This window comes from Pithys albifrons, chromosome 3 (assembly GCF_047495875.1).
Source record: "Pithys albifrons albifrons isolate INPA30051 chromosome 3, PitAlb_v1, whole genome shotgun sequence".
NCBI lineage: Eukaryota > Metazoa > Chordata > Aves > Passeriformes > Thamnophilidae > Pithys > Pithys albifrons.
In genome coordinates, this window is record NC_092460.1 from 9,602,753 (window position 1) to 9,630,605 (window position 27,853).

Below are 27,853 nucleotides of genomic sequence, written 5' to 3' on the forward strand. Positions count from 1 at the left end.
TGCCCGGGCAGAGCCTGGGTGCGAGCCAGCCGTTAGGTGCATGAAGAAAATGAGTTCTCCACGTGCTGGAAGAAGGGAGGAAAAGCAAGCTTTCCCACCCGACCCCACCACAGACGGGCTGGACTTCACCCACGTCTCCCCGCAGCAGCCACTGAGGGGCCGGGAACTGCACCGCTGCCGATCCCCCCGGGAATAACGGAGCCGTGACCGCGGGGAGCTGGCCGGTCCCACAGCCCGGAGAGTGGAGCACAGCCAAGGCAACGGACCATGGGGGCGTCTCACGGGAAAAAGGTAACGGGGCAGTTTTACTCGGGGCTGTGGTGGTGGGATGATGGAGAAGGCACCATCTGCTCACGTGGTGCTTGTTTTGCCCCGCGCGTGCTAAGGCGGCTGATGGCAGCGAGGGATTAGAGGGGAAGGGACCCGCTCCTGGGTGTGGGTGCCACTCATCAGGGCTGGATTAAGTAATTCCATCTAATGGGCTCAGCACTGGGGCCTGACGGGCTTTTCAGGACAGCAAGGAGGGGATAAGAGCACTGCATTAGGACAAAGTTTAACTTTCCGGGGAGAAACATCAGGTTTGTTCCCAGTGTGTCCGGCAGCCTACAGGCTGTCTCCCACAGGTGCAGTATAGAGTAAGTCCTGAGTATTTCTTGGCCTGGAAATTGCTACCAGCTCCCTCCCAGGACCAGGAGGAGTCAGTCCAGGTCCCACAGCAGCCACATATATCTCCCTCTCCTCCAAATCCCCTGGGGAGAGTGGTCAAACAGGTCCAAATGCAAACTGAGCTTTATGAAGTCAGAGCACTGTGGAGGCGTCTGGAGATGGTTGTGCTGAGGATGCTATTAGATATCATTTTGCTTTCATAACTGATGACATCGGTGCCTAGAGACCCATCATCGCCACTCATTTGTGATGCCCTGATCTGGAATTAGACTTCTGCAGCTCATCTCCCAGCTCTAAGAGAAACACACTTGTGCATCACACTGGGTCGTAACTTCTACTGCAATGGGGTCAGCAGTGGCCCTTTGCCTCAGCAGGGGCCTTTCATGCTCAGCTGAGCATGGCTGTGGCCTTCAGAGGTGTGGGCACCTCCAAACAAAATGCCTTTCAGAATTTTGCAAACTTGGTGGACTTTCTTCCAAAACCAGAGCGAGACACTCTTTCAGGGCCAACATACAAAAAGGCAACTCACTGGCCAGTGTGAACACCACCCAGAGGGAAAATCAGAGGTGAAATGGGACTAGTAAACATTCACCTGCTTTTCTGAACTTCTGAGAAGTGCCAGGTACAGGAGGTGCTGCTCCCAGCCAGCCCCTTGCCTCTCCAACACCCCATTCAAAGTGCCAATGCCATGCTGACTCCAGCACACAAGGGAGCCACGGTTGCTCCTGAGGCTCAGGGCTACAACAACACACCCAGGAGGAGCTATGCTCTGCCCACAATTAATCCCTAGACCCCCTGCTCACGTGGTTGTGACCTTCAGGCCTGGAGCATTTGTACAGGCATTACTGGAAGCAGGAAAATAAGCTGGTTAGGTCAGGCTTGGCTCAGTGCCACCCGGTTAAGCCCTACTGCATACAAAACAGTCAATGCCAGCCTCCTGACCACCAGACCAGACTGCTTTTGCACAGCTTTCCCCACTGTTCCCTCTCTCTGAAACACCACGATCCCACTGCAGCCAGAACTGAATGGCCTGGCTTTGAAATGCTGCCGGGATCTTGGGCTCTCCCATCACACCAGCTTGTTGGCAGCTCCCAAAAGCTCTGAGACAGTTTTACTTTAATGGGTACCAAAAGGTCAGAGATGTCACTCCCGTTTCAGCCTCCCAAATGTTGTCTGGGTTGACAAAAGCCTGTGCCACTGCCCAGCTGGCACCAAGAAGGGATGTCTGACTGGCAGCTCCTGGGTCGGTGCTTTACCCTTAGGCTGATGCTGATGGGGGTTGAAAACAAGACAGCTCTTTCTGCTGCCTTTCCAGGATGGGCAAAACCAGCAGGATCCAGCTGTCCTGAGGAACAGGTTTGGTCCGGGTGACAGACAGGAAAACTCTCCTTGGCCCAGCCCTTGCAGAACCAGCACAGTTCAGGGCACAGAGACCTGGCAGGCATGACCCCATCCATCAGCTACAGCCCAGAGAGAACCTGCAGGGGAGCACGGAGCAGGATGAAGACTCAGCACCCCTCACCAGCACTGCCTGAATTAGCAGTCTCAGCTTCAGCCCTTTTGAGTTTAGACCAGAACAGCACTCCAAGGGGATTACAGTAGTGGATTGTGGAGTGCAAGGCAATCCCCAGCTCTAAAACAAAAGGGACCGGAAAGGCTGCCAGCATGGCTCCAAGGACATTTCTATGTTCAAAGGCTGAATCTACTCCCAAAAAACCTGTTCTGGTATCACCAGTGTCCTGAGGGCCCAAGCAAACAGCAAGACACAAATCTTTGCTGGGGTACCCTTCACTTGAAGTGAAGGCAAGGACTTTGCTGGAGGCTGGTTCGGGGGTACTGCAGAGCTGGTGGCAATTCCCTGCCGATTCCTGTGATCTGCAGGGCATCAGACCCATGGGGGACAGAAGTGTGTGGTTGACATCCCTCTAACCTGGCAAACCTGCTTCAAGTAACCCTGCAAGTGCAGCCTCCACAGCAGCAGCTCCCCAGGGTACCAGGGCAGGTGCTCCCAGCACCCCCAGCAGTGGAGGAGGTGGTTTCCAGGCACCTGCACCTTCCCACTGCTCTTCTCCATGGTTTCTCAAGGCAGGGTTTGCATAGTGGTTGTTTCCCCAGGGAAAGTTTTCTGTCCCCAAATTCCCAAGAGTGTCAGTTTACACTAATGTCAGATGAGCCCAGATTAGCCCTACTGCTGAGCGGGGCAGCTTTGCTCTGTGGCTGGTTTAGAACAACAAGAGGCAGCATGCCAGTGCCAGGGAGAGAGGCTCTGCTTGTTCAGGCAAACCATAGTACCTGGCTGCCCATGCTGAAAACAGGGCTTTGAGAGCATCCTTTGAAACTGTTCCATCTGAGCATGGCAGGACTGGACAAGCATTTTTGGGAGCTGCTGCTGGGATTTCTACACAAATACAACTTAGCCCACCAGAGAGGATATCGCCACAGTCTGGCCAGAGCCTGTTTTAGCCTGTGTCCCAGATCAGACAGGACATACTCTCTGGCCTGTCACCAACCCTTATTTTCAGGGCACAAGGGAGGTGGCTCAGGACATGCACCGTCCCCCTCACCCTCCCCAGCACTGCTGGCCCAGAGCAGAGCCCCTTTTCAGATCGACTTCAGCTTCTGGCAAGCTCCTCCACCAACACACCTGATTACACTTCAGGACATTTTCTCACCAGTGATCACGTGTATTATTCACACACAATAAGGGAGATGAAGGCTACAAAAATCAATCCCTCAGAATAAAAATTCCTTTGCAAAAAGATGGATGGTGGAAGGGGTGCCCCTCATTAGCAAGAGGCTCTCAAACAAGTAAATAAGTGCCACTGCCCTTCCAGCAGCTCTGCTGTGGGCAATAACGGGGTCATGTTCCTACTAAGCACTGGCCAATGCTGCCTGCAGCACTGGGGTTGCAAAGGAGTCATGGAGAGGGCTCAGACTGAAGGGAGGTGCACAATGTGCTCCTGAGGAGACCAAGAAGATCCCTGCATGGGAAATGCTGCAGCTGCTGGCTCCGGGATGGCTCAGCAGTCCACAAATAAAAATGGATTAAAGTAATTAAAGGCTTCACTGCTTCACTCTTCTCCTGGGGGGCTTGTTTAAGTGGCATCTGCTGCCTCCTCATGAACCCTACAATAATAGGGATGTTTTACCTCTTCCTTTGCTGCCTTCTCTACTTGCAGCTCATGGTTCCATTTTCAGCCTGGCAGGTGGCATCTTATCCCAAGTAACTGCCAAACCTCCTCCCTTTTGGCCCCTTCTCTTTGAGGTCTCCTCTGCACAGAACCCAGGGGGCACATGCTGTCCACAGAGAACAGAACATCCCGCTCTGACTTGACAGCTTGTTAGCAGCAGTGCCTGAGGCTGGTGGGGCATTTCTGCCCTTACTTTTCACAAGCCCCGTTTTACAAGCTAAGGACCCATTCTAATAACCCTGGGCAGGTAAAGAGCTCAGCAAGGTGATGTCAGAAGAGCAGATTTCTGATGGCAGTGCTATCTTTGGCCCCTAACATATGGTCCCCAATTGTGAAATGGAGTGATGATGCCACTACAGCCTGGCAACCCTAGGGCAGCATGGCACTGTACCAGAAATAAATATTGTCCCTATTAATCATGTGGCAAAAGCCTAATTTTTTTGCGAAACAACATTCTTCAAGGCACTTTAGGATGTCTTAATGGTCTCGCTGCAACATGACAGCAATTCACTCCAAAGCTACTGGAGCCCTTTAGTGCCAGTGACTGATGCTCTTCCCCTGCAGTCAGCAGCATCCCCAGAAACAGTGGAGCAGTCTTTCATCAGTGGTACCACACCTCCAGTACAGGGCAAGAATAAGCTCCTGAGACAGGTAAAAAATGGTTTATCCATAGCAACAGCTTAACTGCTGCTGACAACATTGAGGTGGGGGATACAGGTATTGCCAACAGAGAGCAGGGCAGCAATTTGCCTTGTCTTGGCATGCAGAGGTGTTGTGTGCTCTGTACTTTGCAAGGGACCAGATTAAAAAGCACTGAACTGCAGGTGAAGATTTCCTGAGGATCAAGGGAGAACTGCAGGTCCATCAGCACCACACGGATGGAGGGATGCACTGCTCTGGTTTGTGCCAAGAGCCTCCCTGTGCCCTTTGCAAGGGGATGCTGGGCTTCACAGTCAGCTTGAATGCTGACAAATGAGCTTTGTTCACCAACTGCCGTGGGGCTGGGGCTGAGCCCTGTCACTGATTGCTCTCATTAATCTGCAGGAAATTTTTTGCTCAGGTCTGGTGTGTCGTATTCCACCTCCCCAGCTGTGCACTGGGGAGCAGCTAGGGAGCAACATTTGCTCAGCTGCAGCAGGGAGTTCAGTGGGGGTCCCTGCCCTGGGGCTGGCAGGTCCAACGAGCCCCCATTCCCATGCTGCTGCCTCCCTGCTTTAGTTTCTTTTTTGTCCTTCTTTCTGGACAGTCAGTGAAATGGGCCTCGATTTCCCAACTTTCACAGCCGCAGGAGGGCTGTGCTTGCCTTCTGGGGCCACAGGGATTTGGGAGGGAAGTGGCATTGGTGAGAAAGACAGGTGGAGGTCAGAATAGCACTCATCTGTGTCAAATTGTGTTTTCTTTATGAATAAAATAACACTAAGTGCTATTTGAAGCATTTGCAATTTTCTACTCGACTAGGCAGCAAAGTGGCCACCTGGCTGGTGCTCCCCGAGAGCAGTGCAGGAGCTGGAGGAACGTCAGCCTGGCCCCATGGCCAGACTGAGCCCACTCTCCTTCTGTAAGCCTAAATTTACAAATTGATGAGTCAAAAAAATCCTTGAGAGCAGCCACAAGCATCTGCCCTCAGCTCCACTTCAGTCCAAGAAAGGCTGCAGGCTTGTAGAGGTCAAAAGACCAGCAATGAAATGTTACACCAATAACTTGATATTTCTTAGAGTCCTTTGCAATACAATAGTGAAATCAGTTATGGTTGTGGCCAGCGACCAGGAGTAATACAAGCTCACAGCTTCGCTTGAAAAACCAGCTTACCCCAGGGCAGGAGTGCTTGGAGGGCTGGACGCGGGTGGCTGAGCATCCAGCAGCCCAGGGCAGGCAGAGGTGGGGCTGGGCTGAGGCAAGCACTGAATCCTGTGGTGTTTGGAGGCCCTGCCAAGACCCCTTCCCGTGTCAAGGGCAGCACCATGGCAGCAGATTTCATAGCTGCTGGCTCAGGAATGCTGGGATGTGCCTGGACACTGACTCCTGGGTGCCTGCCAGTCCTGATTGTGAAACCTGCCAAAATAGCAGTGTCCCATAATGAGCTGGGGACAGAGGAATGTGCACAGTCAAGTCCCCATTAGGGAGTAACCCTCCCAAATTCAGCATTGCTCTGCCTCTGCAAGAGAGAGGAACAGGCAGTTTCTCACAACGGCCAGACAGCAGCTACTTTGTGACCACCACCAGGAATGCAGAGCCCAGTCTGCCAGTTCTAGAGTGAATAAGGTGTTATACTTCTTTCCTAGCCCTCAAGAAATTCTGGAAATTCATCCAAACTGCAACACTTCATTTGCCCATGGCCATCAGGGAATTAGCAGCAGTGTGAGGCGTTGGGCCATCCTGATGATTTTCTCTGTGTTTCTCCTTCACAAGAAGACAGTGTCATCCCAGCAAACGTGCACCAGCTTGTGGAATCAAATAAGCCTCAACACGTCACATGGCAGGACTTTGCAGCAAAACAATTGAGCTGACAGATTTTTGTGCATTGACATCACAGATGGGAAAAAGTCTTTCTAATCTTCCAAAGTTCCATCCAGTGGATGATTTCATTGAAGTCTCTGGATCAGTCTCAGCTGCTGCAAATAAGCACAGATAGACCAGAATTCAGCAATAACACAGGAGATCTGAGCAACAGCTTAGATGGTATCTCAGCATCCAACAGCATATAAGAGATGTTTTCATACAGAGCACCAGGAGCAGCAAGAGGGTATTTTGGACTAATTGGAAGCAGTGGTAGAGTACAATTTGGCTAACCTCTAAATTGCATGTTTTGTGGCTTTGTCATGCACAGAAATGCTGGCTTCAATCTGACAACCATCAGTGCCTTGTTCCAGGTCATGACAACTCCTTTCAAAATCTCTCGGTTAAGAAATAAGACTATTTTAGTCAATGGATGTGTTCATTCATTGAACACCCTGATGTCAGCAGCTGCTACAGCACCTTATAGACAAAGTACCTCTCTGAGCCTTTCTACTCCAAAATAGGTTGAGCAGCTTCCAACCCTGCTAATGGCATAACCCTCCCAAAACCAGGTCTGTGAGAGTCACATCAGTTCTCAGCCTGGGTGGCATTCTGCCCACTTTAATAGCTCTTTATCACTGTGATCTGATTGCCGCAATTTCTCGCCTAATTCATTTCTCAGACTTTGGCTACAGTGCAATATAGATGCTCTGATACTGCACCTTAATGACACCTGTATTGATCTGAACCTGCCTGAAGCCATTCTCATCATCCTTTCCATGGCTCATGCTCCACATTGATGGCTCATTTCCCTGCTTTCATCAGGGCACAAACATGGTTCAAAATTACTACCAATTGTTCTGCAAGTAAATATTAGAGCACCCACACGTGGGACAAGTAACAAACATTGATTAATTGTTTACACAGGGCAGTTGGCTTTAAGTTGCAGTAAGAGCATTGCACCCCTGAGAAAGGAGCCAGGGATGAGAAGGGTGGTTAGAGCTGGTGGTTCAAAGCAGCCTACACCTATGAAACTGCCTCCAGACATTTGCTGCAGGAGCTCTTTGCTGTGCATCAGTCAGGGCCAGAAACAGTCCTGCTGGGATATAGTGATGCCCAGGATGTTTGGGAGGAACACAGAACAGTACAAGCAAAACATGGGACTAATATTTATATTTTGTGTTGCTTTGTGGCATTTAACCCATTAAATCACCAGGCTAATTCCAGCTCAAGTGGTGGATGTCCTCACTGACATGGTCAAAGCAGGATGGGGATCCCAGGCAGGAGGAGTTTGCCTCCAGCTTGGAAGTGGTACCTGCTCCCAGCTGGTTCAGGACTAAGTCCCATAACCGACTTTATCCCATGAGGAGCAAGCAAAAGTCTCCATCATCTGGGCAATCATTAACTGCCCCTGTGAGGTGGAGGGAGCCGTCCTGCTCTGCAAACACACTAATGGCTCCAGTGGAGATTAGCAGGAGTCTTTAGGAGACACCCTGTGCCATAGAGGTGACATGGTATCAGGGACCCAGCATGGCTCTGACCAGCCTACACATCACCTGCCTTTGGTTTGGCCACGTCAAGGTCACAACCACAGCGCAACCAGCACAACTTCTTTGGTTGTAATGAGATTGCACAGAGTTTGTGCTGGGGCCGGGGTACACAGAGTGGGAGGGAAGACTGGGCTGCCCAGCCAGTCCCCACCACCATAAGCAGCACCTCACCCAACATCTAACATTAACCCAGCAGAAGAAATGTTTAACCAGCCTCCAGGACCTCCCTGCAGCAGGAGGTGAAACGCTGTCTGCCTTCACGTCCAGGCCTGGGTGACTTCAGCAGAGCCAAAATTTAGTCTGCAGACCGGGAGCCTGACATGACTGGCAGTGATGCTGCACTCCCAACCCTATGCTGAGAGCAGAGATTTAATAAGGATCCAGACAGGAAGGACCAGGCAGAGCTGTCTGCGCTGTCACTCAGAGCTGCACCGAGGCCCTCAATCAGGCAGACAGCGAGCCCATCTCGGCGGCAGCCTTATCTCACTGTCCTGTATTTGCATCAGCGGTGGCATCACACACCCAAGGAGGAGCCAGTGCTGGTGTTGGGCACTCCCTTGACATGTCTGGGGACTTTTAATACAGAGGAGACATGTCCACATGAGAAAGGTCCTGGTGCCACAGCAATTGGCTGAAGAGATGACAGTCAGCAGCCACTAGCACAGTAACTCAGCAGCTAAAAGTTAATCTAATGTACAGCCTCAGTAACAAGGACCCTGATGTGGTCTTTCCTCTTCCCAGCACTCATTAGAAACACGGGGGCAGTTGGTGACTGACGCAACTCCTTGTCTGCAGGAGCCACTCCAGCTAAATATCCCCCAGCAATCAACCGCCCTCACAGAGCAACCTTCAGGGAGCTACAGGGCAATACAAAGGCTTTTTGTTAATCCCAAAGACACAGAAGCACAGGGTGAGATTGCTAAGTAATTTAGATAGCAAAGAGAATTGTTCTGCAAGGAGGTTCCAGAAAAAGAGCTTTGCCATGAAAAGTCTTTTGGTTTAGGTCAGCAGGTCCTAAGCACCCCCCAAACCCACTTTCCTGCAGAGAAGAGCCCAGATGTGCAACTCATCAGACACCAGGGCAGATCAGACAGAAATATATCCAGAAAATTTAGCTGGCCTTTTTCTGATTTACTTTACTCATTCAAAGGCAAATGTTGATGGATCACAACCACCAGCAATAACCACACTTACTGGGAGCTCAAAGTAGGTTCAGGTTGATGCTCTCTACCCCCTCTGACACATCTCCAGTGAACTCATAGACTCAAAGCCTGTTCAAAGGTGACCAAAGGGGAGTAGTACAGATGTGCATCCATTTCTTTTTCCATTCAAAATTGAGCCAAATGGTACTTCTGGAGTGTGCAATGAGCAGCCAGGCCATGGAGCAATGGGTGATGCCAGGGGGGTTTGCTCAGTCATGAAAAGCTTTTGGGGCTGTAAGACAGGCTGCAGTTTGAGCAGAAAAACTTCACAACTTCCCCACTTAAAGGTCTCTCCTTCAGCACAGGTTTGGTTTATGGGCAAAACCTGTGTGGAGTTTTCCAAACCCTGCCTGACTCTAACCCACAGCTGGACAGGTCAGGCTGACTGTGCTCACACAAGCACAGGGACACACACCACACACAGTGGAATGTGGACCAGCCTGCCTCTTGTCTCCTGCATCTGATGCCCCATGTCAATTAAATTTAAGAGCTTCTGGTCAGGAGGTTGAAAAACAATAATAATTTTTTTAGTTTCTAGTAGCAAAGGACCAGCAACTCCTCCTATGTTTCATCTCCCGTAAGAGCAATACCTGTACAGTCTTTTCCCATTCCTCTCTTGTCATTTCTTCCAGAAAGAATATTCTCTTCAGTCCAAGGGTCCAAGTGGAAGCAGGAAGCCAGGGAGCAGTGGTTCAGGTGAGTGCCAGCATCCCATGCTGCTCCACAAAGAGCTTTTTGGAGGCAAACTGGGATTTCTGCCCACACCCAGTGCTGCTGAGCGCTTTGCTAAGAAACATGGCTGAAATGGGGGAAATGATGGGACATGGGGAGCAGCAAAACATGGAGACATGAAAATAAGTGAAAGAGCACCCTCTGTGCCTACTGGCAGCCCAACTTCTTTCTCCAGTCTTTCATGGGGCCAGGAGCATCAGGCCAGGATGTGCCCATGAGTGCTGCAGTGTGTGAAGGTGCCTGGGCACTCCAGAGGTGCCCCCAGCTTTTCTTATCCCTTTTCTCGGGGTGGAAATGGTTTCGCCCCATCCCTGACCCTTCTGGGACTGGGACAGTGGACATCTGCAGGCTGGCACTGGGCAGCCTGGGCAGAACTGGACCACAGCAACCACCTAAGAGCCAAAAGTTGTTGCTGGGGTAGTTGCTTCTCCTCCCCCAGCTTTGCAGCCTCTGGCTTCTCAGGCTGTGGCAATTCACCGACAGCAACATGGTACCTCCAGCCACAGTGAGGATGGAAACAAGATGCCAGATTCAGTCAGGGGCTGCATCTCAGCAGGATGAGACCTGGGGCAGTGATGCTGCAGCATCACACAGCTCTGATGCCACCAGGATACCCATGGCCCTATGTAGGGGCTGCTTCTCCCTCTTGCAGCTCTTACCCCTGGGGTGCAGCAGCTGCTCCCCTGGGCCATGCAGCAGTTGGTAGATGACAGGGTGTTGCAACATGCCAGGGAATAATCACGATAACTCGAGCGGTTGCCCTGGTGCCGGCTTGGCTGTTGCAGTGGTTGCTAAAGAGAGTGGGCGTGCGGCTTCCTCTGGGGCGATCTGATTTCTCCAGGAGCGTGGTTAAGGCACGTTGAGGAGAAATCATTCTCTGTGGAGCGGGGACACAACCTCTCCACCCTCAGCAGTGGCTGTGCTGAGCGGGCGGCTCGGGTGCCTGGGCACGCACTGAGCTGTTTGCTTTGGGGAGAAAGAGTGATTAGCTTGTTCATCCATCCTGGAAAAACATCATCTGGCAACAAAGAGCAAAGGGAACAAGTTTGCAGGGCAGCAGAGGGATCTTTGAGACCAGCACTGAGGAGTGAGCAAGGCCACCAGCTGCTGCCAGCTGAGTTCCAGCCCTCAGTGGGGTCCTTGTGAGGTGGCAAGAGCAGCGAGGAGGGAGCGCCGGTGCAGCAGCCACCTCCACGTGACCTTCCGTCCCTGCTCCCACTGCAGAGACCTGGCAGGAGCCAGGAGCTTCATCGGACCTGGCCAAAAGTCAGTAGGTGCCAGTGCAGCCAGGCAGCAGCGGCAGCCTCAGCCCCCACAGCCCCATGTCGTGGGGCACGGGGCAGCACCTGCCCCATGGGCTTCCCAGGGCCACGCTGCGGAAATCAGGTAAGCTCAGGGCCCCCCAGACTGCCCCGGGGGGATCCCCACTTCTCTGCCGCTCCCTCCTGCTGCGCCCCATGAGATTGCTCTGCACTGCCTAAGTGTTTATGCACAGGTGACTTGGGACCCTCTTCTAATTTTATTTGAGATATCATGTTACTTTAATACTTCAGTAGCTGGTTGAGATGCTGCCTTTCTGCTTCTGCCTTTCCAAACAGACTATATCCCACAAGAAATTTCTTTTGTAAACCCATACTGCAATTCAAACCTTCTTGGAGACGCAATGGGCTGGACAGGGGGCTAATACAATCCCTGCAAATCAACGTGGGAGGATTTACTCTGTGTTTAACAAAATGCCTTTGAACTACCTTAAAGCATTCATTTCTGATTGATGTGCATCTCTGTCATAGGCAGGCAAATGCACAGAGCAAGTATTTGATGAGAGATTAAAAGTAAGTTTGTGATTGTCAAGAAGGACTGCTGAGCATCTGCCACTGCCTAACAAAACTAAACAAGTGCTCCACATGCCGCTTGTAAAAGGCATGGGACGTCTTGGTGATCCCTAACAGAGTGAGATCCCAGCCTTGTTATCTTTCCTTATCACAGTCCACGGTAATTAAATGAAATGATTAACCAGCACAGCCACTCCTGCCTGTCAGCAAAGGGGCACTTTCTGCTGCCTGACAGTGCAAGCATTTCTAGCTGGTAACTTCTACAGCCCAGACAGCCCATTAAGGATCAAAACTGATGAGATTTCTCTCTTCCAAATACATGTGCATGAGTGCAAAGTTCAGTGGATGACCATGGTGACATCCAGAGTCCCTTACCTTTGGGGTGATTGCAGGTGGTGATGTGTGGGCAGCCCAGGCTGAGCCCAGTGCCTGCTCTGTGCCCCCTTAGGCAGGTGCAGTGCTGCTGTAAAAGGGGTACCCTGGCCTTGGGGGCTGCAGTGATGGCAGGGGACTCAGCAGTGGTAAGGAGGACTGGGGGCACTGGCTGAACTAGGCAGATTGGCTGTACCAGTGGGAGAACACTGGCTGTACTGGTGGGGAGCTCAGACTGTACTGGTGAGCAGCATGGGCTGCACTGGTGGGGAGCACTGGCTGTACTGGTGAGAAACCCCAACCCCAGCATGTGCTCAGCAGAGAGACAAAGGTACAACAGTGCTGACACGTGGCAGCGGTGCTGGGAACTGCAGGGATGTGTCTCCCAGCCCTGTTTACATTTCCATTAGGGTTTTCTCTCCCTTTCTGACCCCGCGACCTCATCGGGTTTACTCCTGACTGTCAGGGCTGAGTGAAGGTGAGGGGACCCGGACTGTGCACGCCTCTTGCCCTGAGGCAGCCACCTGATAGCTGGGAACTGCTTCCCACAGCACCCACATCGAGTTACACTCACCCTATTGCATTATAAATACCAGAATTAGCCTTGCTTAATTATTTAAAACTATAGATTAAAAGCAGACAGAGGCTCTTTGCCTCCTTTCCAGAGCACACATATCATTTATTGGTGATACGGTCGCCTGGTGACAAGCACGGGGGAGCGTGCCAGGTCCATCAGTATGAGATGCTCCCGAGGTGCCGGCACAGCAGACACCAAAGCAGAGAAAAATCAGTGAGGATGGGAACTGGTGCCATCTCACCCAGGGAGGGTAATGGTTAGCATCTGGCAATCTTTGGGCTCACATTATTATTATTATTACCACTACTATTATTATCATTATAATCACTATTAACCACATCATCATCCATCACTAGGGCAGTGAGCCTCAGCAGTCATTAAGCTAATGTGAAGTACAGGTATTTTGTTCTGGGTGCAGCCGTGTAACAGCAACACATGGATGGATTAGCTGTGGTGATAAGGTGCATTCTGTGGGCTCAGCTACAGGGACTCAACCACCAAAGGGTGTCCAGGCACTGTGAGCCTCCCCCTCAGGCAGCACCCACATGACTCACCAAAGCCTGCACCTGGGTGCCTCACTCTGCCCTGAACCCACTGACCACACAGAAAGGGGCTTCCTAAAGCAAGTGCTGACTTTGAGGTCAAACCTCTCATCCTCCTGGCAGCAGATCCCCCGCAAACACCTGAAAGGTGCTCTTAGCATACAAAACTTTGAGGCTTTCAGAGACCCAACATGCAATTCTTTCCCTGCCTCATGTTGCCAACCCAGCTATTCTGTGTTTTTAAAATACAATTATCTAACACTAGAAAAATCATGCAAATTAGCAAAAACCATAAATTGAAGAATCCAAAATAAAAGACAAACTTTCAGCTTCATTCTTTGTAGGACTTCATACACAACAGGACCTTTTGTGGCATTACACTCTCACAGGAAAAGTTGTAGAGCCAAACTCCAGCTCCACTTCAGGCACTGGAAATGCATTGACAGAAAGTCAATCAGCCAGTGCTTAAAAGTAACAGTTTGAAGATCCCACACACTTCCACCTGCACATGCAAACTGTTGCAAGGAGCAAGGACAGGGCCCACTCCTCTCAGCCTCCTCAAGAAGGCTGTGAGGAATGGCATCCTCACCCCAGGAAAAGGAGAGCTCCCCAGGGAGCGGATGCTATCAGAGTCTGTAGCCCAGAAAAAGCAAGGTGTCCTCCCCATGGCTGCAGTTAAAAGTGTCAGAAACTCACATTATTTCCCAGGCTCGGATTACTTGTGTAAACAGCTTTAAACTCGCTCTGCTGACCTGTACTGATGTGTTGGTTTTGCAGCCACCTGACTTGCAGGACGTGTATGACCAGCTGCTTTCAGCAGCCCTCCATTAATCTCTCGGTTCTTTAAAAAAGACACATTCATAAATAAATCCCAGGCATCCAAAAACCAGAGGTTCTTGCCTTTAACCACAGTTTTAAGAGATCACTTCTGCCCAGGAAGAAATCTCTTGGGTCAGTGGTTTTACAAACCCAGATCCAGGGCTCTGACCTGGATGTTCCTGAGGTTTTTGCCCAGCCTCATTCCTTCTACCAGTAACAGGGTCTCAGAGAATTACAGACAGAAAAGTCCTCTGAGTATGGATCCCATTCCCAAAATAATGCCTTCTGACTGTTTTTATGTGCATGGTATTTCTCAGAGGCTCATTCTCTGCCCAGAAAGGGATGCCCATACAATATTTTTAACAGGAACAGTTTGGTCATTATCTGGCACTGACAAACCTCTCCTGATATGCTCTAGTTGGAAAATCAGTTCTCAAATGACACAGACAGCAGAAATAAAACACTGTGAACTATGTTTGCTTTCTGTATTTCAGCTAAAGCTGAACACTGACCTGTGCTGCAGAGGGCAGCATTGAGAGCTTTGCAGGTTAAGGATGCAGGTGGCATGGAAAAGGGTGGAGGGATGTGCAGGGTAAAGGCACAGTAGGTACGATGTCAAGGAGAGCTTGGCAAAACACAAGTCAGGGAGAGAAGGCATTTCACATGAAAATTTGCAAAAGGCATCTAGTGCCCTGTACCATCCATTCTCCAATACAGGTGCAAGTAAACAAGTGCTGGGCAGGAGCCCAGACTGCCACTCTACAGTTTTCTAAACCCAACAGCTATGGATTAATTTTGTTTCCAACCTCTTAAGTTCCTCCCCTTGTAAAGAACAGCTGTAGCCATGTAGGCAGCCGTAAGCAGAGCTTCACCCCTCAGGTACCTGCCCTTTCCAGGACTGTTAATCCCCTTAACATTCCTGGGGATTATTTCCATCCTGACAGGACAGTAGATCAGGCTGCCAGAGGCAGCTCAGGGAGCCGCACACGGTCCCAACACAGTGGGGCTCACAGGGCAACCCACACTGAGAGACAAGTTGCTTAATCCTAAATAAATGCTCTGTGAAGGGCATCTCCTCTGAGCAAGGGAAAACTAAAAAGCAGCAGCTGCAAAGGGAAGTGTAGCTCAGCTCCAGCCAGGCCAGACTCTCATGTCTGATGTCCCTGGGCATAAGCCAGTACCCCAATTCTCTTCCTCCTCCTCCTCCTCCTTTCCAGGAACAGGCTAAAACCCTTCTCCTTGCCCTGGCATGCACAGAAGTCACTCAGCACCCCAAGCAATACACCTTGTGTTATGCTCAAAATTCAAAGGCATTTAGTATTGCACCAAAGCTGCCTGGTATCCTGTTCACCAAAAAGACTGGGGCTGAGCATAATCAGAAGTGAAAACAATTTGCCTCAGGATTTCAGACTGATGATTTCATTGCAACTCTGCCAGGAATTGGGGGATTTATAAGCATTTCCAGGCAGTCTGAGCAGGAATTTGGGCTTTGCTGTAGGTCAGAACAGACCAAGATATTAAAATGTCATTTTTCTCTTCCAGCCAATCCCACACCCTGGGGCAGGAGGGTGGCTGGTCTCTGGGCCATGTCAAAGATGCTGAAAATTCTCTGTGGGGTCTTCTAGAAAACTAATCAAGACTGGGAGCTCCTTTCACAGATAACGGTTGAGAGAGGAGATAACTCCACATGTGAAGTCCAAGTATCTGCCAGGGTCACTGGCATCCTTATCCTGGCAGTCTTGCTTTTTACTAACAGAAAAGCAGCTGGAAATGCACCTTTTCTAGAAAGCCTCGAGCTTCTAGAAATGAGGAAAGAGAAAGTATCTAAAAGTAAGCAACAGACTGAGTGTGTCAAAGAAAACAGCTACTTTTAATAAGCAACACTCCAAAGCAGACCTATTTAAAAGGTCACACTGTCTTTCTGAGTACAGCAGAAGATATTAACATCCACATGTATTATTTTTGTTTATATCTTGCCAAGAACAATATAAAAATGTCCAACACCTTTTGTTGATTTATGATGGTGGCCAGGGAGGTGCCAGAGCAGAGCCTTGTTCATTGATCTATGGCTGAATCATGCAAAAATAGACACCCTGCTGTAAATCCACTGCAGAGACCTGCCTTGATTTACACCTCCAGCACCATAAATAATGACAAAGCCCAGCCTGATAGCAGTCTATCTCCCCTTACACAGACATGAATTACATCAGGTCTTGAAAATGATAGATCTACTCCCTGAGAAACATTTTGCACTGGGTCCCTATTTGCCAACCTGGAGGAGAAAGGATGCCCTGTCCTTACTCTCAGCATAACCCCAAGCTGTGTTTTGGGTACAACAACATTTTTATATTCTCATTTTTCTTTTTCTGCTCAATGCAAATGAAGACATTCCTTGAATTGTTCCAGACTGAGGGCTTCTGAAGGTTTAAAGTGCTTTTCTTGTAGTGAAGTTCAAGGCTACTCCCAGTCCCAGTCAGGGCTTTGACTTTGTCCCAGGACAGCAGTACGGATGCTCACTGGAAGCCAAACCCTCAAGGTGGGTGTCTGCACACCTCTAGGCACATCTAGCAAAATGAAAACCAAGCACAGAGCTACCTGCTGTGTCCTGGCCCTTGCAGTATTGTTCAGGCAAATTGCACTTCCTATGAGGACTTTTGCATGCTAGTTCAGCAGTGCCTGACCAGAAATGCTTCCAGTCTGTTTCAGGTCCTCCCACTCCTCCCTTCCCAGTTTTGTTTTTGTTTTGTTTTGTTTTGTTTTAATTTATACTAGTTTCAGGGAAAAGTTCCCCATCTGCTTTCAGTAAAGAGATTGATTCTTTACAAGCCTCAGCCATGAAACATTAGATTGCTGCAGTCTAGAAATAACCACATTAGCCCATTCAAAACCTCCAGGCTCACCACAGTACTCCCTCAAAATACTACATAAGCAGAAGGTCCCCCAGAATGGAAGGGGGGCCCTTCTCCGATCATGGCTGGTGTCTGGGGAGAACATCACAAGACCAGACTGAAGGGCTGGATGACACTGTGCCATGGGGCTGTACAGTGATGGGTATTAGACCCATGTGGGGACAGCCTACCCAAAGCAAATCACCTGGGATCTGGGTCTTGGGTAGGAAAGAAGGGACTTCCACTCCTGAGCTGCAAAAGGAAACCCATACACCGTGGAGGGGGGGAAAGCAGTACTTTATAAATAAAGTGTTACCCCAGTGCCCAAAGAGCTGAAAGCTTAGCAACAAGACCTGAGAGCTACTTCATCCAGAAAAAATACCAAAGTCACTTGAGTTTCAGCCATTTACAGCATCCAGGTTGGTCCTTCAGGCTTGGTTGGCTGCATAATCCTTCCATGCTCACCGCTTGTTGCATTATCCCCTAGCAGAGCACAACAGGCGGATTTAAGATGGACAAATCCAAGATGGATTTGCCCCAGCCCCTCTCTGACATGTGTCAGGATTTGGTAGTCAGCACACAAGCAAGTGTGGCCATCTGTGTCACTGGAGGCAGGTCTGGACTAAACAACAGCACAGGAACAGCCAGAAAGGACAATGGGATGACACAGTGGCATTGAGGTCAGTCCAGTAGTATTAGCTGCTCAAAAATAGTGTTTTCATTAAAAACACTTGGCATTTTATTTAAGATATTCCATGGAGAGACTTTTTTGTTTGAAGAATGAAGACATAGGTTTGCCATTTGAAATAGGAGCTCAACTATTTCATTCATGCCAAAACAAACCTTTGCTTTTCTACCTTTCTCCCTTGTCTTTTGCCTGCCTTTTCTCTTGTGGAAAAAAAAAAGGGAGGAAGAAGAAGTACAAGAGAAAAAACAAAGCTATTTTATCCCAGTGAAAATCTGATATGTTTTTCTCATTATTCAAAACCTGGCTTTCATCTAACAAGAATTAGCCATGAAATTGTGCTGACTTAACCCTTGGCTGTTCTTCAGTCCCTGCATCTCTCTGAAAGGCAACACTGAGCCCCCAGCTGCAGCCTGAGGAGTCCAGCTCTGCAGGGGTTTGAGTCAGCCTGGCACTTGCCACCAAAAATCAAACCACGCCACCTTCCCTTCTGCCAGCAGTGATGTGTGATCCTAGAGGAAAATAATTTGATACAAAAACCATTGGTTCCAGCTTCCAAGTGCCCTTTAAATATGTACCAAACTATTCACCCCAATTACACTCCTGTAATGAGCTCTGATTTGTTTTCTTTTGTTCCCAAAGCAGTAGGGCACTGGCCACATTAACATTCAATGAGAAGTTGTTTGATATTGAATCATTTCTTCAGCAGTATTATTCCTTACACAATCCCCTTTGATTGCAATCCACCTCACATTTGATAAGTACTTACTATGAAAGAATGACCTAACCTGCTTTCTTTGCCTTTTTTATTGATTTCTCTTTTTAAAGGTTTTATTCCTTTTATATATGAGATTGAAATACAAGAAAGAGGCAACATTACTGAACAACTGTTTTCCTTGCAGCTCCATCAACCCGTATAACTTCACACTAGGCCCCCAAAAATACTTTAATAATGAGACATTTAAAGACATGAAGCTGCCTACACCCTTTTCCTGGGACTTTTTGTTCTTACTGGTAAACTTCCAAATTGTTCAAGTGAATAGTCAGGACTAAATTGCTCTTTCTGAGCCCCTGATTAGACCGTACACTGAATAATTGCAGGCAGACCTACTGTGCTCTGCATTTAAAGACACAGCCCACCACATGCAGTTTGTCTTCTAACTTGTGCTTTGCACTCACTTTGTATAGGGTTTTTTGTAAAGAGAAAATGCAAAGGACTTGGAAAACACCAACAGTGAGCATGCCCTGTGGTTTGCCTGAAATTCAAGCTGCCATTCCTTCCAAAACAGTGGGCTCTTGTTCTTACATCCAGCATACAAATTATTACAGCATGATCCCAAACTGCATGGGCGAATGGTGCTTTTTTTGGCACTGGGCTTGATCCTGATGAATAGGTCAGCAGGATATCAGCAAAATCTTTCCTTGACAAGAGGTTTCAGATACAGCAGCACTTCCTCGAGCCAGTGTTTCAGAAGCTGTTCAAACCCCACAGCATCCCCTTGTGTTAAGGGACTGACAGCCTCAGCCAGGACACCCAAAGCAGCAGCTCAGCACAGTCCACATCCATGGCTGCTTCCAGTTTTAGTTAGACCCATCTTGCATTAATTAATCCTTGGCACTAAATGCTGCAGCCACTGAAGCGAGTGGCTGGCAAGTAATTTAAGTGATATAATTAATATTTGTCTTACCAACAACACAAAGGGAATATTTTTTAAAACCTCTAAAAAACCCACAGCAGCACACGAAGGCACGTGCACTCAGACACTGATATGGGTGTCAAGCAGCTGGCACAGGCATCATCTCTTCTCCTCTGTCTTGCCCAAAGAAGAGAGCTCCAGGTTCCCACACCAAGCAGAGTGAGACTTCTCATGCAAACACCTCTCTTCTCTTCCAGCATCGATGTACACTGAAATACAACGGGAGCGACCAGATGGTAGAAGTATCCTGACTCACCCAGATTACATAGATGGAAACCCTGACCTCATCAAACCTAAAAAGCTTCTAAACCCTGTAAAAGCCTCGAAGAGCCATCAAGAGCTGCACAGAGAGCTGCTGATGAACCACAAAAGGTAAAAGCAGGTAACAGCCTGCCCCTGGAACAGTCCAAGTGGTGCTGAGCCATCGGACCTGAGGAGCTGAGGCACAGGTGCCAGTGACAGCCTGGAAGGGCAGGATGAATCTCTTCACTTGTAAACACAAAACTTGCTGTAGACCTTTCCTCTTTTCATATGACAGTTTCTTTTAAAACAAAAGCTGAACAAAATGCCCCTGCTCTGCCATCCTGAAGCATCAGCTTGCACTTTCCAGAGCCACAAGCATCAGAAGATGCATGGCATCCCTACAGCCTCTCTCCTGGTGTCAGTCACATGAAGGTTTTCTGGCTTTTGTATCTCCCCCACTGATTTGTAAAGTCCTCAGCAATGTACAGCATTCCTGTGTGTTTGAAGGTCAGCCCAGAGGCAGGAAGAGGTGCAGGCTGGATGGAGACATTAAAAGCTGGCGAAGCAGTGGGGTGGCATCATCTGTATGAGGAGAAGGCTAATCACTGATTCCCTAAATATCAAATGGGTAAAGACAGGCTAGAATTCATATTCCTGACTTCCTACCCCTTCACCACAATTTAACTTTTTGGGGGTACAGATACAACACCAGGAAAACCACACCAACAACTGAGAACCTACAACCATATCATTCCTTTGTGGCAACTATCTGAACATCAGTGCAATAAAACCATATTCAGCTCAGAGGCTTTTAAGCACAGCAAGAAATCTGCTGGCTTTCTATTGACATTTTTCAAATGTCCTGAAATACCCCGACACAAGAGCTCTTTGGCTGCCTAATTAAAAGGAGCACAGCCTCTGTTCTGAAGGACTGCAGTCATCACGAGAACCAGACATGTATATTAATTCAGCCAACAATCAAGCCTGCCAGTGGGGTGCATTAATCAATACTGGCACTGGCTGGGCTTGGGTTTGATTTCATTTTCCCAAAATCAGAAGAATTACAGGGACCATTCTCTGGCATCAAAGCAGAGGTAACTCTACCAGCCAGATATTTTTAAAACTCTCTGGCTTGAGAGTGACCATCTCCTCCCTAGTGATACTGCTCAGTTTAAAGGGTCACCCACTAGCACTAGCTTTGATCTCACAGAACATTATTCCAGTCTAACTATGATGGAACAAAAAAAAACCAAGAAATCACTGCAACAGAAGCAGGAGAGGCGAACAAGTAGAGGGGGTGCAGACCCCAGGGCATCGGGCTGAGCTGGACTTCACACTGGCAAACACAAAGTACAGCACCTCTTTGTATTCCAGTTCTGTGCCTGCCACTGTTACATGCACGTGTGCCATCAGGTACTGGCAAGGAGGCAGCTCCACTGCAGCCATCCTGCACCTCCTGACCCCTCTCATGCATCAATTTAAAGCTGTTTTGGCTCTGACTTCCCAACTACTTTTCAGTGTGTGAAACAAACCCTACTGCAAAAAGTAATCCATGGTTGCTGGTTTCTTGTCACTCTCAAATCCACCGGTTTTGCTTCCTGCTACCTGTTACTATAGAGTGAGAGAGGGGAGAAGGGGAGAGAAGGATCTATGACTTGCTCCTGTACTTGCTTTGGTTGTTTTTTTCCCCTCAAGCAGCAGGGAGAAGCAACTCAAATCAGCAGCTTGTGTAACAAAATCCTTATCTGAGTCAACACCTCTGGGCACTAACTACACAGGCTGATTAAATCAAAGAATAGTAACAAATCCACAGGTAACATAGGATGCTGTGTCTCCAGCAAGTCAAGGCAGGTTTGCCTTCTCTCCAGCCTTGGGAAAAACAATTTTGCAGTATCCAAGTTGTTCCTGCCTTGAAAAACCATCATGAAAACTCTGAGGTGAAGGCTACGGCTGCCTTCACTGATGTTGCTGTGAAATTTGTCCTGTCATAAAGCAAAAAAAAAAAAAAAAAAAAAGAAATTACAATAGGAAGTATCATTAAACTTGACACTGGAAGGATGCAAGTGCTGGTCCCCAGCCATGTTGTGACAGAATAGAGGTTTGGTTTGCTGCATCTGGAGAGTGTTCCCCCCTCCTGGCTGCCAGTTCAGTGTCTCCTGATGTGAGATACCACCTCAGCACTTCCCACCCTGCCGAGAAACCTGTATCCCAGAGAGTGTCTGCTTTCAAACGACCTTAACAGAAACCAACCAGCCTTTCAGAGACCTCTCAGTGCTGAGGAGGAGTTTTGCATGAATAGCACTCCCCAGTCCGCCATGCCCTGGGCAAGCCCTTAGCATAGGCATGGGGAGGTCCCCTCCTCTCCTCTAAACAGACAAACACCAAACACCAGCCACAACTGGAGGAGGGCACCTGCAGGATGTAAATCTGAGTGTCTAAATTCAGGCGTGGCAATATCCAAAGTGTGAGGTTTCTGAAATTTGTTCAGAAAATTTCTTCCATCTCTAGACCACATATTTAGCCTTGCCTGCGTGGCCTTGCTATGTCTCCTTTCCCATGATCCCAGCCTTCACAGAATAGGGATTCACCTGAGATGCTTCGGGCAGCCAAAGGGCAGCCAGGCACCTGCACCATCAGCAGACCCTCTGGCTTCCAGGAGTAAAGGACATTTCATTTTGCCCTCTTGACCCAAACTATCCAGGTTAACAGGGGGATTGCCAGCTCTCAGCTCCAAAAAAAAGCTTCAGATGGGATGTGCGGGGAGGAAAGGAGCTGCCAGGACAATTACTGCAGACCAATGACTACCCCTGCTGGTGGGAAAAAAATCGTCATTATTTCACATGTCAACGCGGCTGAATCCGTACACCATTAAAACCAGAAACGGCAGGAGCCAACGGAAGGTCCCATTTCCACACCCGACACAGAAAGCTGTAGTACCCCTGTGCACTGGGATCTGCAGAACTTCCAGCACCACACGCAGCACACACAGACTGCAAACTGTGCCCACCCCAAGCAGGCAGTGAAGGCACCATCCCTGCAGTGGGTAACACCCCCAAACCTTGTGGGTGGACCAGGGCTGGTTTGTAAACCAGGTGTCTCATGTTTCCATTTAGGAATGAAAAGAGTTTTGGGGTTGCCAGGCTGACAGTGGTTACACCCCAGGGTGTAGGCTCTCTGCCCCTGATTTATCTGCTTTTTATCCACAGAGGTTTGGGCGTGGAGAGCAAGCCAGAGCTGCAGCGGGTGCTTGAGCACCGACGGCGCGACCTGCTCATCAAACAGAAGAAGGAAGAAGAAGAGGCAAAGAAATTGCAGTCTCCTTTTGAAAAAGAACTATTAAAGAGGCATCAGAGGCTGGATCAGGTGGGACTGAGCTTTCAGCCATCTCCAGGTTATCCTAACCACCCAACACAAGGCACAGGGAAGATGGGTGGGCTGAGGCTCAACAAAACAGGAGCCACAGCACATCCTTCACTGCTGCCCCAAGCAGCTGCAGCACCCTCATCCTCACAGTGGGATCCACCATGTTTGTACCAGCCCACTCAGGACCCCCACTACACACCACTGACTCAGAATCTCTTCTGGGTCTCACACAGTGTCCTTTGGGTGTGTTTTCCAGTTCAAAGCACCCTAAATAGCATGGGAGCTATTGCAACATCCACCACAGGGGTGCTCAGAACCCTGGGGTGAAGAGTGAGAGAGAGGCTGCAAAAGTGCTTGAAGAAACATTGCTGCCATCTCACCTAAACTGCCTTTGGGTGCAGTTCCTGACAGGCACCCTGGCCAAAAATATGCCTGGGGAAAGCAATATGTAGTTTGCACTTGTCAGCAGCAGAGCTGTGCCCTCTTACCCAAACCAGTGCAATCAGGGAGCAGGTTCATTGCCACTGAAAATAAAGTCATCATGGCCTGCTTGCCAGTGTTTGCACTGCAAATGGATGAAACCAGTTTCTTTAATTAACAACACAGTAATAATGTCAGTAAAGCTGTGATCACTTCAAAATCAAAGCCCGACACTCTCAGAGAACCAGGAATAAGAACCAAAATAGTTCATGGACAGGTCCATAAAGACTTTGCATATAAAACTGAGGCAGTACAATGACGTACCCCACCTCAGATAATAACTACTGCTGAGAACTTTTCCCAGGCTCACCGGCCTCCTTTTCTAAGAAGGATTAAAATCTCTTCCTCCCTCCCCTATGCCAGTTCTGAAGGGAAGCCCTTCCTGGTTTTGCTGATGGAGATGTGCCTCCCTAGAGGAAAAAAATAGACATTAATGTTTCAGCAGGACACAAAAAGAGACTAAGGGTGAACATGGGTCTGGTGTCTTGATTTGTAAAAAGGCCCCAACATGTGCACTACACACTCATTCAACTTTGGGCAATCACAACTGGACCCAGCAATAATGAAAACCCCTCTTTTAATGTAGCTGATGCCCTGTTGCCCTTTCATATGCATAGTGACTCTTCTTTTTTACAGCTGGAGAAAGAGCAGGAGAAGCAGGAAGACCATGCACCAGAATTCATTAAAGTCAAGGAAAACCTGAGAAGAACATCAACTGTGACAGGGGATGAGAAAGCAGCATAGCTTCTGCCAAAACTCAACAGGGATCCTACCAAGGCCAGTGCTAACACACACCCACTGACATCTCTATACATGGTGGACATTCACAGCCACGTCATTGGGGCTACTTACAGTTATTAACACTTGCTCCAACAGAAGGCACAGAAGAAGGTTTTCCCAGCCCAGGAGGGAATCACTGTGGAAAAAGTGCAGTATTTACTACAGAAGTACTCACCCAAGTGGATGCAGAGATAATGATGTTAATCCCCCTCCAGACTGTGAGTGCATGCTAACCACCAGCTAACCCTTGGTTAACTCCAGAGACACAGCAAATATTTAAGCCAGGGAACTCTGTAAGGAATGACTTTGAGGAACCCTGCTTATTCCTGAAGGCAGGCTTGCCAGGCACACAGTGACAAGAGGGCAGCTGCAACTGTGGAGAACCTCCTGGAAACCTGGCATGGTAATTAAAAGGGACAACCTGTGTGTTACTGAATACAACCCAGGTGACCATAATGGCTTTCCCAAGGGTCAGTGGTATTGCACCAGTGTGTGAGTCAAGCCTGGTTGAGGTTGTGTGTCCCAGCAGCACACATGTACTTTTACAAAAACCAACCTCTGTGTGCCCATACCAGAGCAGCACAAGCAGGTGCATCTGTTCTTCACGCACACCTTTAAACTGCATTTCAACACTGCTTGAAAGTGGCTATTTAGGCAGTTCCATGCTCAGGCAGAAAATACATTGGACTGTTCCATCAACACCCCAAGTGGGAGGCAAGTTCTCTGTGCAGAGACAAAGGCTGAGTGTTTCCAGCATGGGTGTCCACAGAAGCAGTGATCAGGCAGCAGAACCCTATGGACAAACTCCTCTTTGCCCCTGGACTACTGAGCTTCAGCACCTCACCCAACAGCTGGACATGTGCTACCCTAGGGACCCACAAAAAGAGTCCTGGGATGGAGAGGGGGCGATTTGGTGATGTCACACCAATGGCAGGCTGTCCTGTCAACACCCCTGCATGCAGTTGGTATCGTAGAACCAGGGGCAACAAGGGAACGTAGGTCCTGATGCAAAACTATTTGTCAGTGCTTCTCATCCCCTTTTCCAGAGGTCAGAGTTGCCTCATTGCAGTTGTCACCTTGCAAAGCTAAAACTCTTCTTGTTCCTGGTATAGCCAAGCTGAGGTGCATGGTGCATTTGCACTATGTACAAATAGAGCTTGCCACACTTAGGTTGTAACCCCTCGTGCCCTGGGGCATCCACATCCAGAGCTAAAGCTGTGCTTTCAGGATTATCTCAGCTTCTTGCTTCTCACATCAGCCCTGATGCAAAGCCTGAACAGCATAACTCACTGACTGCCTTTGGACACTGGCTCTTGAATGGCCTCAGTGGACCTCGTTAACTGGGAAGGTAATACCTGGTTAAACAACATCTACTATCCACACCATCAGTGGATCCATACAAAAAATTAAGGGAAAATGGGCATATTTATTAAAAAGTTGCTAATCCAGTCCCTATTCTCCCAGATCCAGTGGGGTGTTTCATTTCAGAGGGTTGTTGCTTGATCTGACAGTTTGGGTAAAACATCTGAGCCACATCACATGTCAAGAGCAGCGATACAGGTATGGAGCTTCCATGACAGACTGGACTATAAAAGCCCTTAATTCGGCTTCAGTCCTTGGGCACCCCATGTCAAGGCACTGTCTCTGCTGCAGTGTTTAATCCCCTTGCTTATATGCTTATTCTAAACATGATTTTATTTCAGAAATCCAGTGCACCTTGTCACTATGGGTCACACAAGATCTGAAAGGCTTTATTATGTCCTTTCCAACTGTGAAGCTTTTCATATAGGCAATTATTAAAACCATAAGGAAGAAGTAGCAGCAGCCATTTTTTCAGGAGGGAAAAAAAGCCAAATTTCTCCAAGGCTAAAAAGATGTTGCTAAGGATGCTTGTACATAGTTGTAAAGAATGCTGCATGATACTCCACAGATAAATCAGTGTAAGTAGCAAGCCAGAACTACTGTGCTGGAGTTCTGTGAGGAGTTATGGCACAGATTAAGTAACCTTGATCAAAGAGCTCAAAAAATTCAGCAAATTAATTTGTAATTTTGCCACAGATGGAAATGCACTCCAGGAGAGGCAATCTGTCGCTCCATATGCACCAGTGAAATCAGTGTTATCAGCTCACCCAGGCTGGGACAGGGGCATTTATGCAAGTCCTTGGGTGGGAGCCATCCAGTAAGGTCAGCAATGAAAAGGTTGAAAGTATTTCTTAAGCATGCAAATATTACCTGGGGTGGGGAAATAAATCAAGGTGTCTCCCTTTGATGTGGTGTCCACCAAACACAGAGTGGGGCTGCACACAGTGTGGTCCATGGTGGACAAGGGGTGTCTGGGCCATTTCCAGCTGGTTTCCAGAATGGAAAGGGAAGGCCAAGTCACACTGTCCTAACTCAGACTGAGCAAGCAGAGCCACAAGAAAACCTTCCAACAGTGGAGAGACAGCAGAAAGCCCTGACCCAGCTGCCCACCAGGACCCCATATTTTGGGGTATCTTTGTGTCTCTATTTCTTTTACGTTAATTGCTCCCTATGCCCCTAAAACACATTCCTGAATAAATGTGGTGTATTCAGAAGATACATATTATCAGAGTATTGATGGAAGACAATTTTTGCACTGTGATGTTGCTTATGTGATATATAGTCTATATTCTGTGTTGATGTTTATACATTTATATGAATATATACATCTATATGTCATGCACCTCTACTGAATTAACTCACTATTTAATGTGGACAGTTCTGAAGAAATAAACTAAACAATGATTGTATATTTTGCTCTTTTCCACAAGGAACTGAAAAAGCTCCAAGGATACAAGCAGAAAACAGCCAAATAAACTTAATGAACATACAAAGTGAAGTCTGACACCAATTCCTTTGTTAGTGCTGTGTTAACTTGCTCATCAATGAGCTCTTTTCGTCATCTGCATCTGCATCCAATGCTTATCCTCCAACTTCATCTCATTTTGATGCAAGTTTAAGGGCATAAAATTGTGGAATCAGGCTTTGTGCACTGAAACCCCCCATAACTTTGACTCTTAACTGGCCATGGATGCCCACATGCCTCACAGAGTAAGACCCACAAAGCCAAGGAAACATCCTTTGATTTAATTTAAAAACTCAGCTTTGAACTTACAGGTAATCCTCACACTAGTGAGCTTTTTTTATTATTTTTAAACATTTTTAAAGTGATTTAGCAGCAACCAAAGACCACAGATTAAACAGATAAGAAAAAGAGAGGATACTTCATTTAGCCAAGGCTAAAAGTGAATGCAGCAATGAAAAGGACTTTTCTGTCTCATTACCGACGTCCTTATTGGCACAGATGCCAACATCCCATTCAGAAAATGGCACAGACAGTGCTTGGATGCATTTCTCAGACACCTACTACGAGTTGGGGTTGCCACACTGGGAGGTATGTTTTGTTCTCAACCCTCCACACCCTGTGGCTCTGGTGTGGCCAGTGAGCTTGTCACTGGGGGTGAGGGCTCATTCCCTAAACTTGTTCTTCAGGTCAGGTTTCCAAAACATCTTCCCACCTTTTGGCCACTTTTAACAACAGCTCCCTTGCTATCCTATCATGGTGGGTTATGTACTTCATTTCCTGGCATAAACCACACATCTCCTCTGGGGAGAGTGGTCTTTGGTGAGACATGAGACCTGGGGACTCAGCACTTTGTAAAACGCTTTATCAACTTTTCCCAGCCCCAAACAGCTTTTGATGGGCTATGCCCCACA

The 27,853-nt window shown here is 48.4% G+C and overlaps 1 protein-coding gene across 2 annotated transcripts; it reads left to right on the plus strand.

Annotated features, from left to right (window-relative positions):
- On the plus strand, positions 1–26,961 carry FAM107A (family with sequence similarity 107 member A). Of its 2 annotated transcripts, XM_071550351.1 has the most exons (5): positions 1–291; positions 9,738–9,801; positions 19,447–19,621; positions 22,699–22,855; positions 23,972–26,961. In XM_071550351.1, the coding sequence occupies exons 1-5, from the start codon at positions 268–270 to the stop codon at positions 24,077–24,079; spliced, it is 528 nt and encodes a 175-aa protein (XP_071406452.1). In that variant the 5' UTR covers positions 1–267; the 3' UTR covers positions 24,080–26,961. The 2 variants fall into 2 exon arrangements, with proteins under 2 accessions (XP_071406452.1, XP_071406453.1); XM_071550352.1 differs by lacking the exons at positions 1–291; positions 9,738–9,801 and adding an exon at positions 10,638–11,223.
- Positions 26,962–27,853: the final 892 nt, after the last annotated feature.

Coding starts and splice junctions, on each gene's coding strand:
- FAM107A (XM_071550351.1), top strand. CDS start 268: ATGGGGGCGTCTCACGGGAAAAAG. Junction 292..9,737: donor GGGCGTCTCACGGGAAAAAG/GTAACGGGGCAG, acceptor CATTTCTTCCAG/AAAGAATATTCTCTTCAGTC. Junction 22,856..23,971: donor GGCATCAGAGGCTGGATCAG/GTGGGACTGAGC, acceptor TCTTTTTTACAG/CTGGAGAAAGAGCAGGAGAA.